We start from the raw sequence: 12202 nt of genomic DNA on the forward strand, positions 1-12202 counted from the left end.
ATTTCACACTGATGCTTACTCTGACGTCCAGCAGCAAAAGATTAGAGGCAACGTGTAAATCCTTCTTGTCCGATTTTTTAACACATAAATATGACAAAGTCACAACTGAAGGTGTTTATCTTTTTTCAGGACAAGCTGCTCTAAGAAAAAACTAAACAAAAGAAAGATTACGAGCATTCTCCAAGCAGCACTACATCACCGAATGTTTAAAATCTAAAATGCAGAAATGTGACAAGTCTAAATATTGTTTATGTGTCCATAAAATTGGTTTTTAGGTTATAGGCTCATGACCCTTAGTCCTTCCACGAGCTTTGGTTATGATTGACTGAAAAGGCCTGATACAGGATACAGACCCAGTGTGTTTATTTCACTTTCAGCTTTACATGAATCGTTTCAGAGGAACATTTTGCGCCGCAAAAAGCTAAATTGACCGAGTTAATATCTTTAAAAACTAAAAAAAATTCCATAGAAAGGTCTAAACGTTGAAAATGTACAAATAAATTGACTTCTAATCTAAAAAAACAGTTTAATTTTTCTAATGTTCAATGTGTTACAACAGTGACACCTACAGGCGATAATCGAAACTACTCGTCTTTTCACGAAAGCGCGGCTCCCATAATGCTTTGCAGTAATCCAGTTCTCGTTCTCGCGTGTCTTCCGCTACCGCCGTGCCGTTGTTCCATAGAGAAAACCTCAACATGGCATCCGACGGACCGCCGGGAACCGACAGTCTCCCGTCTGATTTAGGGAGCGCTATCGCGGCTTTGAATTCATGGAGCAACCCGGATCTTCAGGCCAAGCTTGCGGAGCTTGGAGCCCCTACGATGGGTAAGAAAAAAAACACCGAAAAGATTTGGATAACTCTTAAAAAACGATGTGTTTAGCACACTCTAGCTAGCTATTAGCTAACTGCAGCAAGTGGCGTTTAGACGCGATCCTTACGTTGTAATGGTCTAAACTCAGGCCTATAATGTGTTTACGCTCACTTTAATGCATTATAATTTACTTTTAAACAAATAAGTAGTTTATCAATAAGTGTTCCGCGATTAAAGCTACACCCTCTGTATTTAATAGGTTTGGTCTGTCTCGGTGAAACACCTAGCTCTGTATTCGCTCCATTGCTAACTTTCAGCGTCTGCTGTTGAGCCTATCAGCCACGCAATTCTGAATCACAGTAAAGTAACTGTGGCAAAATATGTCTTACTGGTGGACTCAGTTCAGTGTTGTATCGCTTCCATTAACAGTATTGACTTTCATTTTTCTTTCATTCAGGCCCCAGAGAGGAGCTCGTTGACAGACTGAAGGGCTACATGATTCAGGTAAACACCAAGTTTTAGCTTCACTGGCTTCAGTTTTACACACTTAACATCAGTTTCTGCTGTTGGTTTCTTCAAGTATGTACTTCACTACAGTTTAAAGCTGTAGTTACTCACATTACAGCTCTGTATACCTCCAGGTCACTACTGAATGGTGACTGTTCAAGCAGCACGAGTAGTTCAAATCAAATCAAATTTATTTGTATAGCACATTTCATGTACAAACAGTTCAAAGTGCTTCACATAAAATAAAAGCATTGCAGCAGGGAGTGTAAGAAGCATTAACAATACATAAAAGAATATAGTTAGACATAATGTTTCTCTGGCCTCAGCTGATTCTTCTCTCGTCCTTTGACTTCTCTGCTGCCTTTTGAATATAACCTGTGGAACTGTTTTGAAGTAATAAGATTGCTTGTTTGTTCTGCTCATTCGTTGTTTTTCCTCTGTAGACTGGAATTATTCTCAGCAAACACAATGAAGACAAGTCAATGGGTGCCCAGGTAAATGCATCGATGTGTACACTGCATGCATGGTGTTGATCAGACATTGTCATGACTTCTCTTCACACCTTCAAACCTTTTCTGTCTTCTCACGGCCTCTTTTGTTTTCTCTCTGTCAGATGTCTCTTCCCCCTCTGCCTCCGATGCCCATGCCCCCCATGCCTCCCGGTATGGGTATGCTCCACTCTATGAGCATGATGCCCCCCGGAGCCCCCCCTCCGCCTGGCATACACATGAGCATGGAGCATGCAAATTTGCCCCCTCCCGGCCTGTCGCAGGAAGATCAGCTGAAGATGGTTCAGCAGAGAGCCGCCATGGTGCTGCAGCAGGAGGAAAGGGCCAAGCAGCAGGTAAGGTGGCTGCGCAGCAGCTTCAACGACCGTCTCATTCAGCATCATCTTTACAACATCAAACAGCCATGATGGGATCATTTTGTGACTGATTTGACTCAGGAAAACATGAAAAAGATTAGATCTTTAAATATCTTTACTCCAAGCAGTTTGAATATATTCAGACCAGCTTGGAGGATTTAAAGGATCCACGCCTTCATCACATCTCGGCTGGATTACTGTAATGCACTTTATCTTGGGGTCAGCCAGTCCTCCCTCGCACGTCTCCAGTTAGTCCAAAATGCTGCCGCTCGACCCCTAACTGGAACACATAAGAGGGAGCACATTACATTACCATTTGAAGATTCTTTTATTTGTTTTTAAATGGGCTCGTTCCATCCTTATACTCCTGAGACTCTGTTTCTGTTTTTGCGTTATTGTTTTTATATTCTTCTCGTGTTTTATCTCTCATACTTTGTGTTGTTATTCACGCACATCACTTTGTTTCACCCACGGCTGTTTTTAAAGGGCTTCATAAATAAAGTAGAGTTGAGGATTTAAAGTACAACGGCGTGTGATTGTTGCTCATTCATTATTTCTGCCTCCAACAGGGGGATGAACATGACCTTCTGGAGCAACAGAAAAGGGTAAGACGCTTACGGTGACAAATTCTACAGCAGAAATGAGAGAGAATATGTTTTAGGTGTGCAGACTTTTTAATTACAGCCAGGACAGCATTGTGCTGCTTTTCTTTCTAAACCTTCTCCTCACTTGTTTACTTCACTAATCTCTCTCCTCCCTGGTCCTGTCTCAGGCTGCCGTGCTGATGGAACAGGAGCGTCAGCAGGGGATGGGAAAGATGCCCAGCACCTTGCCCACTGCAATCAGAGGTCTGTCAGGACCTTTAAGACCTCGCTGCATTTTAGAAACGGCTCCATACAGGATCATAGCTGAGCCTTTAGTCTTAAAACAGGGTCTTCAGGCCAACATTTACGCCAGCGTTTTGGACAGATGATCAAATCTTAAGTAACCTTTTTTGTGTCGCCTGTAAAAAGTGACCATGGACCCTCGTGGGCCGCTGCCTCCTGGTGTCTCTATGTTGCCAACTCAGAAGCAGAGGGTGCCGCCTCCCCCGGGGGAGGACAACAGAGAGGTGAACAGGCTTTTATGTTTAACTATATTTATTTATCTTTTCCCAAATGAAGTTCTTACAATCCATCAAGCTTGCTTGCATTTAGTGTCTAAGCCTTTTGGTTCCCAGTGGAGTCTGTTATTTATTATATCTTGTGTCTTACGGCTTTGTTTCACTCATTTTTCCCATTTCCATCCAGATGTGGCAGAACGAGGAAGTCAGCGTCAGTGGACCTAAGATCCCCCAGGCTCTGGAGAAGATCCTGCAGCTGAAGGAGATCCGACAGGAGCAGCTCACTGATCCGGCAGGTCAGCTCCTCAGCTCCAACTGAAAGAGAAACGCTGATTATCTGCTGATGGTTTTTCTAAATGATTGGGTCATTGATCTTTAAAAAGGCTGAGCTGATGTATCATAGACTGAAGAGGAATAACGTCTTACAAAATTGGCAAAAAGAGCTTCCTTTTTATCACATTAACATACATTTTTGTTAGCTTTAATACTGTTATTTATATGATAAAGTGTCGCTTCACTTTTACCAGGAGAAAGCCTGTTTAGATTCTTAGATTTTCAGTCTTGGTGATAGTTTTTTTTAATGATAATGAAATAATGCTTGTTTCAGGCACTGATCGGTCTCAAAAGTCTGAAATAAAACATCCTTTTTGGCTATTTTGTTGTGCATAAGAGTCAAGAAAAACTTTCTGGACACTTTTAAAAAGGAGATTACGGTATCAGAGCGCGGTCTTCACAATTTTATTTCTTCCTTTTTGAAGAGGAAGATGACGATGAAGGAGAGATGGACCTGAATTCCTCTGCAGCAGTGATGTCCGAGACGGAAGATGACGACGGCCAGATGTCTAAAAAAGACGTGAGGCACAGCATCTTCTGGTTTGCAGCTGTTCTGGTCGTGTTCCAGTGTTTCTGTTCAGAGTCTGAACTTAAGCCTCTTCCTGTAGAAAAACCGCAAACGCAGGAACCGCAAAAAGAAGAGCAAGAAGAAGCGAGCGCTGGAGAAGAAGGTGGAGGCGGAGCAGAAGGAGCAGAAGGAGGACGGCGGCGACAAGCCCAAGGACAAAGAGAAGGAGCCAGAGGTGGAGATCGAGTACGTCACAGAAGAGCCGGAGATTTACGACCCCAACTTCATCTTCTTCAAGAGGGTGTTTGAGGCGTTTAAGGTGATTAAAGTCAATTCCTGTTTGCATTCGAATAAAGCTCAAAATCTGAAGCTTGAGTTTCCAAACTTAATCATATTTTATCCGTTTTTCTCTCGTTTGTGTTTAAAGTTTAAATCATGCTTTTTATTTCTCCTGTTTTAAAAAAGCACTTTGAATCCCCTTGTTGTTGTTGAACTGTCCTATACAGATAAACTTGCCTTGTTCCACAGGTTAAAGTGTTATGAATGCACTTGTTTATTAGTATTTGATTTTCCTCTAATGCTGCTTTTCTTCTCTGCTCTTTTCTAGTTGACTGATGACGTTAAGAAAGAGAAGGAGAAGGAGCCTGAGAAGGCTGAAAAGCACGAGGCGGTGGGCATGATGCGGAAAAAAGGATTTGAGGAGGAGAGGAAGGACAGCGACGACAGCGACGAGGTAAGAAGCCTTTCCACAGAAGGAGAGAGGACTAAATGCTGTTTGGATGCGCGTCTCACAGCTGAAACCTTTCTCAATATTCAGGACATCAGACCGGATATACCAAAACTGTCCAAGAAGAAGATGAGGAGGATGAACCGGCTGACTGTGGCTGAGCTCAAACAGGTGAAGGCGCATGAATCCGGCTGCTGCTGCTGCAGTGGAATGATCTCAACTCATGCTCGTCTCTGTTCTTGCTTCTCCAGCTGGTGGCCCGTCCAGATGTCGTGGAGATGCATGACGTGACCGCCCAGGAGCCCAAGCTGCTGGTCCACCTAAAGGCCACCAGGAACACGGTGCCGGTGCCCCGCCACTGGTGCTTCAAAAGAAAGTACCTGCAGGGCAAGAGGGGAATAGAGAAGCCTCCCTTTGAGCTGCCCGAGTTCATCAAGAGGACGGGGATCCAGGAGATGAGGGAGGCTCTGCAGGAGAAGGTGGGCCACAGTTTCCTCTCTCAGAAGGGTTGGCGGAGGAATCCCGGCACGGCTAACGTGGTTGTTGTGTGGTTGCCCGTTTACAGGAGGATGCCAAAACCATGAAAACCAAAATGAGGGAGAAGGTTCGTCCCAAAATGGGGAAGATTGATATCGACTACCAGAAGCTCCACGATGCTTTCTTCAAATGGCAAATCAAACCCAAACTCACCATCCACGGAGACCTTTACTACGAGGTACAGCCTTCAGCATTCAATCTTCTTCTTCTTTTCTAATCTGGATAAACTGTAGCTCACGTTTTTTACTGGTGTGCTTCTGTGCCGCCGCAGGGTAAAGAGTTTGAAACCCGGCTGAAGGAGAAGAAGCCCGGAGATCTGTCCGATGAGCTGCGCATCGCTCTGGGGATGCCCGTCGGACCTGTAAGTCACAGGCTGCGCGTTAGCATAGCTTCGCTAACTTTCACAGGAAAATCCCCCAGAAATACAGACTGTTCAGAAGGATTGATCAGCTGGTTTATCTGGGTTCAGTTGGTGACTGATGTGCATCCAGTTTACTCTTTCTGTGTGTGAAGATGCCATTTGTACTGAGAAATGTGATAATTCTTTTTATTCATTTATTTTTTGGTCACACACACCTTTGTGGTGTAAAGTAGATCCAAATGTAGCACTTTGTAATGTCTCCGAGGGAAAATGGGGCTTTCAGGTTGGCGGTAAATGAAAAGAAAAACTGAAAACTTGCCATTAATGCCACTGGAGCCATATATGTTAGCAAGCTAAAGGTACCCTGTTGTATTCTCCTGGTTTTTATTTACCAAGTTCAGTGATTTTCATTTCCAAAAGTACAAATCCAGCACTCCTGAGTAAGAAAACCTGACCTATAACATGGTAAATGGAGGGGATACACTTGGGTTTTGGAGAAATGCTTCTATCCAGGATCTTTCAGCACATTTTTTTTTTATCTGGATTTGCAGAGACAAACTTCTAGGTTGTTGCAGGATAAAATGTTGTTTATGGATTATTTTTGTTTTACAGTTGAAACAAAAATCCTCGCAGCTAATAATGTATTTTATAAAGAAATCGTAATTACAGATCTCAATCTGCCAAGAGAATTTCCAATCGGAGCATCTCTGTCAGCTTCCTGTTGCTGCTGTGCAGGCTGTGAAAGGATTTGTCGTGCAGCTCATTTAAGACCTGATGGAGTTTAAGCCGAGCCCTCCTCACTGTCTGACTGTTGCCGTCGGCTCACATCCTCACCTTCACGTCTCTTCCAGAACGCCCACAAGGTGCCGCCCCCCTGGCTGATCGCCATGCAGCGGTACGGCCCGCCTCCCTCCTACCCCAACCTCAAGATCCCTGGACTCAACTCCCCCATCCCAGAGGTGACGGCATGCCCCAGATTAAATCCCGTTCTGGGATGAGAGCGCATTCCCAACGCTGACTGATGTGTTCATTAATGTTGTCTCTCTTTATTTATCAGAACTGTACCTTTGGTTATCACGCCGGAGGCTGGGGGAAGCCCCCAGTGGACGAGATGGGCAAACCTCTGTACGGTGACGTGTTCGGGACCAATGCGTCCGACTTCCAGGTGAGAACCTTAAAGCATGCGCGGCTCACTCTGTAAACGGTGTTTTTCAGCCGTTTTGCCTTTTTATTGCCATTATTGAGAGAAAAAAACATTAAATTGAATATTATAAAACCTCATCCGATACTTTCCTGATCGGGAACATTTACAGTTGTACGTCCAGCTCTGAGAAGTGTTTCATTCAGGTGCGTTTGTGGATGTTTGGCGTCTGTTTCTTGAATAAATCAAATCAAATTTATTTGTAGAACATTTCATGTACAAACAATTCAAAGTAGTGATGCTCCGATCGATCGGCTGGCGATCATGATCGGCCGATAATGCCCAAAAATAGCCTGATCGGCGATCGGAAAAATATGCCCATCACTTGACGTTAATTACTAGCGACCACTTTCTAATGTGGTACGGGACGTGTGTACAGAACCGAACAGGTAAAACCTCTACAGTGCATCTCGACAACATGACCTCTCCTGTCTGGAATTTCTTCAAAGTGTGTCAGAAAGATGTGAAACTTACTGCGGTCACGCCATCTGCGCTTCGGAGAGGCACGGTCGCGCTAGCTACACTTGAAAATCGAGTGCCCGTTTACATCGCGTCGTACGGTAAAGCGTGTGAACGGTTTATGGTGCATTCAAGTGCACCCCGTAAACTCAGAAATCTATATCGAAGTTATATTTTTCATTTGTTGGAATACATACACCTGTCATTACTTGGTTGTTTTTTTACTACATTCTTTTTAATGATTAAAACAAAATGATAGAACAAAATTATTGAAGCACATTCAGAATCAAACTCATTTCTGCATAGTCAGATTTGAAAACTTCATTTAGAACCAAATCAAAATGTTCTCTGCCCACTCCACCAGATTCATGTTCTACATGTCCCCAGCTACCTCTGGCGGTTTAATTTCTATAAATGGTGCACTCTCTGCTAGATGAAAGGCATGGAAATGTCCGATTCCTTCCGTGATCGGCAATCGGGCAGATCATGATTTTGGTGATCGGTCCAAAAAATGCTGATCGGAGCATCACTAATTCAAAGTGCTTCACATAAAATAAAAGCATTGCAGCAGGGAGTGGAAGAAGCATTAAAATACATAAAAGAACATAAAGAGAAACAAATAAAATCCTTTAAATGAATTTAAAAACAAAATAAATAAATAAATCATTTTATTATTATTATTATTGTATTTTATATTATTATATTTTTTGTTTTATTGCACCAATCAGACCAGAACAAATTGTTTGTAATGTGAATAAAATCTTTTTCTGATTCTGAAATGTGACATAAAATGAACTTTTCTCTGTGTGGAGTCGCAGTGTTTTATTTTTTCCAGTTTCCATGGTTCTCAGTTAAAGCCTGGTGATGGTTTCATGAGTTTTCTCATCCTCCGATGGGTTTGTGTGTCCAGGCTAAAGCGGAGGAGGAGGAGGTGGACCACACACCGTGGGGAGAGTTGGAGCCCTCGGATGAGGAATCATCAGAGGAGGAAGAGGAGGAGGAGAGCGATGAGGAGAAGCCAGATGAAACTGGGTTCTTCACACCCGCAGACAGGTGCTGAATTACGTCCGACACTTAAAACTTAGAGTGTAGTCCATTAAAAGCCAGTTCTTAATAATCCTCATTCATCATGTTACTGAGAGATCAACTGACCTGTGACCTCCTGATCCGGGTTTAACCGGTTAAAGTGGGTTTAGTTGATGCACATCCTCGTGGAACTGTTATTTTCCAGGGGTTTGAGGCTGTTAATGCCCACTGGTTTCTGTTGTTTCTTATTTTGAAGACGGACTCGCACTGAACCGTCTCGTTTTGTGTGTGTTTCAGCGGGCTGATCACCCCCGGAGGCTTCTCATCGGTACCAGCCGGCATGGAGACTCCAGAGCTGATCGAGCTGAGGAAGAAGAAGATCGAGGAGGCCATGGAGGGGTGAGTTTCTCTCTCTGAACGCTGAGTTCTTCTGTGAAACACTGGTAGTTTAGCAGCTTTGCCGTTAAACGTTGCAAATTTCCACACACTGAACCGCTAGCTATTGATCAGAAGGCAAGGCAAGTTTATCTGTACAGCACAATTCAACAACAAGGCGATTCAAAGTGCTTTACAGAGACATTAAAACAGTAAAAGGCATGATTTAAATTTTAAACAAAAAAGAAAGAAATAAGACCAATAGATAGAATCAGTAGTTAAAATGTGCTTAAGTTTTGAATCTCAAGCTTCAGATTTGGAGCTTTATTCAGCTGAAAGTAGGTGTGTCTTCAGCCTGGACTTAAACACACTGAGTGTTTCAGCTGATCTGAGGCTTTCTGGGAGTTTGTTCCAGACATGTGGAGCAAAGAAGCTGAACGCAGCTCCTCCATGTCTGGTTCAGAAGAAGGTTTATGAAAATAATAGCAGTGATCCATTATTTACTGCTGCTTTATTGTATTTGATTCATTTATTGTACATAAATAAGATATAGTTTGTCATATTTTATCCAAATCTGAGTATTTTCTGTCAAGAATAGTGAAAAAACAATGTTTAGTTTGAGTCTAAAAAGGGTCAAAACATAAAAAGTGTTTGCACTGCATCAATTAAATGAAAATATTTTATAATTCTATTTTATTTGGGGTGGGGTGGACAGTCTATTTATTTATGTTTTATTGTATTTATTGTACAGCACTTTGGAAACCTTTGTGTTTATTTAAACTGTGCTTTATAAATAAAGTAGATTGGATATAAAACATGCTGCACAAGCTTTATGGTCCGTTTCTCCGCTCTATAAAATCTCAGTATCACAGACCACCAGCTCCATTAGTTTGTAATAAATAATTTAGAGATTTCCTGTTTCTACAAATTGTGTTTTGCCAGAAAATGAGTGACGGGGGGGAAAAACCGCTCTGAGCTTTCTTTGTCTCTGTTTTTGTAGGAACGAGACGCCTCAGCTGTTTACGGTGCTCGCAGAGAGGAGAACCGGCCCCGCCGGGGCGGCCATGATGGCCTCGACGCACATCTACGACGTGTCGGGGGTGAGACGAGACGCACGTGCAAAGCGCCCTGATGCTCCGTCACACCAACCGTGTCTGAAACCTTTTTTTTTCTTCTTCTTTTCCAGGCCATGGTTGGCCGTAAGACGGGTGGGGGACAGGAGTCGCAGGGCGTGGAGGTGGCGCTGGCCCCCGAGGAGTTGGAGCTCGACCCGATGGCCATGACACAGAAGTACGAGGAGCATGTGAGGGAGCAGCAGGCCCAGGTGGAGAAGGAGGACTTCAGCGACATGGTGGCCGAGCACGCTGCCAAACAGAAGGTACTGATGGAGTTCTTTCTGGCATCACTGCAGTTCTGCTTTCTGGTTTTTAACTTCTGTTAATAAACCTTTTTTCCTCTGTCTGGATATTAATCCCCTTCTCTGCTTCCCTGTCACCAAACAGCAAAAGAAGAGGAAGGCCCAGCCGCAGGACACGAGAGGCGGCGCCAAGAAATACAAAGAGTTCAAGTTCTAGGGAAACAGGAAGCAGACAGCCACACCAATCATCTGAGACCAGTACCACTAAGAGCAGGTCGCCTTTATTTTTAAAAGTCTCATGCAGCCGGCGTCATGTGTGCCGCCTCCGTTTAAGCCGTACTTTTTAGGTCTTGGTTATTTTTTCACAATGTTTTTTTCCCCCGTTTTTTTTTTTTTTTGTAAATAAATGAATTGATGACAAAAGATTCCTGGGTTACCTTCGTTGTTTGACTCCCTCTGGGGGAAGTTACGGAGCATGACAACAGGAGCGGTGCTTTAGGATCAAATTAAAGGGATTTTCCACGTCCGAGTCAGCTGACGTCGGGTGGTTCTTTGCACATATACGAGCTGGGACGACATGTTTAGTAGGACTGGACAAAAATATCGATATAGCAATATGTTGCCATATATTGCTATAGTCTTCCGATTGAATATCGCTATTTATCTAATAATAAATCGTGTTTCAGACGGGTTGTAAACCAGTACGACCTCCGCTCCTCACTGCAAGGCACTACTCTTCTTCTTCTTTTTTTTGCAGTGAGCTGGGCAAAGAGTACGTGCTTTGCAAACACTGTTTCGCTCCCATTAGGTATTCGGGTAACGCAACAAACTTGCAAACTCATTTAGCTCGACACCACCCCGACATATTAGCTCAGCCGGAGCCACCGAAGCCTTCCGAGCCAAAGCAAACTCCACTGGACGGCGCCAAAGTCCTCCCATCTGCTTCAACTGCAGCCCGGAGGATCGCAGAGGCAATGCTGCGTTTCCTTTGTAAAGATTTGCGCCCATACGACGTTGTGGAGAACGTCGGCTCTAGGTGGATGATGCATAATTTGGAGCCGTGCTCTTCTTAAATACATAGAATAGAAATAGAAAAATACTTTATTCATCCCCCAATGGGGGAAATTCAAATTAGTCAAGTAGCTCAAAAAATTAATATTTTATAAATGATTGTATATTAATAACAACAATAATAATACCAATTCTAATTTAAAAAAAAAACTACTAACTAATAATAATAATAATAATAATAATAATAAATGACTAAATAAATAAATATAAAAATACATGGCGAACGTAGTTGCAGACGAGGGCCGTGTACGTGAGCCACACTGGCAGCAACATTGCTGCTCTGAGAAGTGCAGTGGAGGAATGGGGCCTGGCTGGGATGCTGCATTTTGGAGGCTTCGCCCACATCCTCCATTTGGCTTCCCAGCAGTCGCCCGCGTGTTGGGACGAGTGAGGCGCATAGTCTGCTTTTTTTTTTTTTTTTTAGTCGCAGCACCGCAGTGAGCCATGTTCTGAAGGAAAAGCTGAAGTTTCTCCACCTGGAGACACACAAACTAACGACCGACACTGTGACCAGATGGAGCCGCGCTTTCTGAAGCAACAGCCGGCCATTGCTGCTGCCCTGCGTGAGGAAGACTCGTGGGGTCCTTGGCAATCCCCACCCCTAATGTTTAGGGACTTTTGCTGCCATTGAAAGGCATTTAATACCGGTTCACAACATGATTCTGCATCATGTTTGAAGTTTTCACAGCTTCTCACCGTAAAGCTGCTCTGAAAAGTCAAAGCATCAGCAGCCACTTAAAATTCTTCTGCTGAACTTCCGTAAGAGGCTTTAAAAACACATTCTTGAGGAAACTAGAGCTGCACCGATGCAGAAAAGAACCAAATGTCTTGCTTAGGGACGAATATACAGACTTTTCACTAAAAATGAGTTCCAGTAACTTGTGTTAAATGAGCTTTTCCCCTGGGACATTTATGCTTTAAGGATCTTGAGCGCGGTAACGTCTCAGACTCGCAGGAA

General features: G+C 43.5%; 1 protein-coding gene across 1 annotated transcript; it reads left to right on the top strand.

Annotated features, from left to right (window-relative positions):
• Positions 1-660: 660 nt before the first annotated feature.
• On the top strand, positions 661-10599 carry sf3b2 (splicing factor 3b, subunit 2). The gene is made up of 22 exons (XM_075451120.1): positions 661-828; positions 1273-1319; positions 1766-1816; positions 1936-2166; positions 2757-2792; positions 2960-3035; positions 3201-3298; positions 3477-3585; positions 4048-4142; positions 4231-4449; positions 4738-4863; positions 4948-5028; positions 5109-5336; positions 5423-5572; positions 5666-5755; positions 6607-6714; positions 6813-6920; positions 8326-8468; positions 8739-8840; positions 9817-9916; positions 10003-10194; positions 10319-10599. Exons 1-22 carry the CDS (start codon positions 699-701, stop codon positions 10388-10390), a joined length of 2592 nt encoding a protein of 863 aa, XP_075307235.1. The 5' UTR covers positions 661-698; the 3' UTR covers positions 10391-10599.
• The last annotated feature ends 1603 nt before the right edge of the window (positions 10600-12202 follow it).

This window comes from Odontesthes bonariensis, chromosome 19 (genome assembly GCF_027942865.1).
Source record: "Odontesthes bonariensis isolate fOdoBon6 chromosome 19, fOdoBon6.hap1, whole genome shotgun sequence".
Classification (NCBI taxonomy): Eukaryota; Metazoa; Chordata; class Actinopteri; order Atheriniformes; family Atherinopsidae; genus Odontesthes; species Odontesthes bonariensis.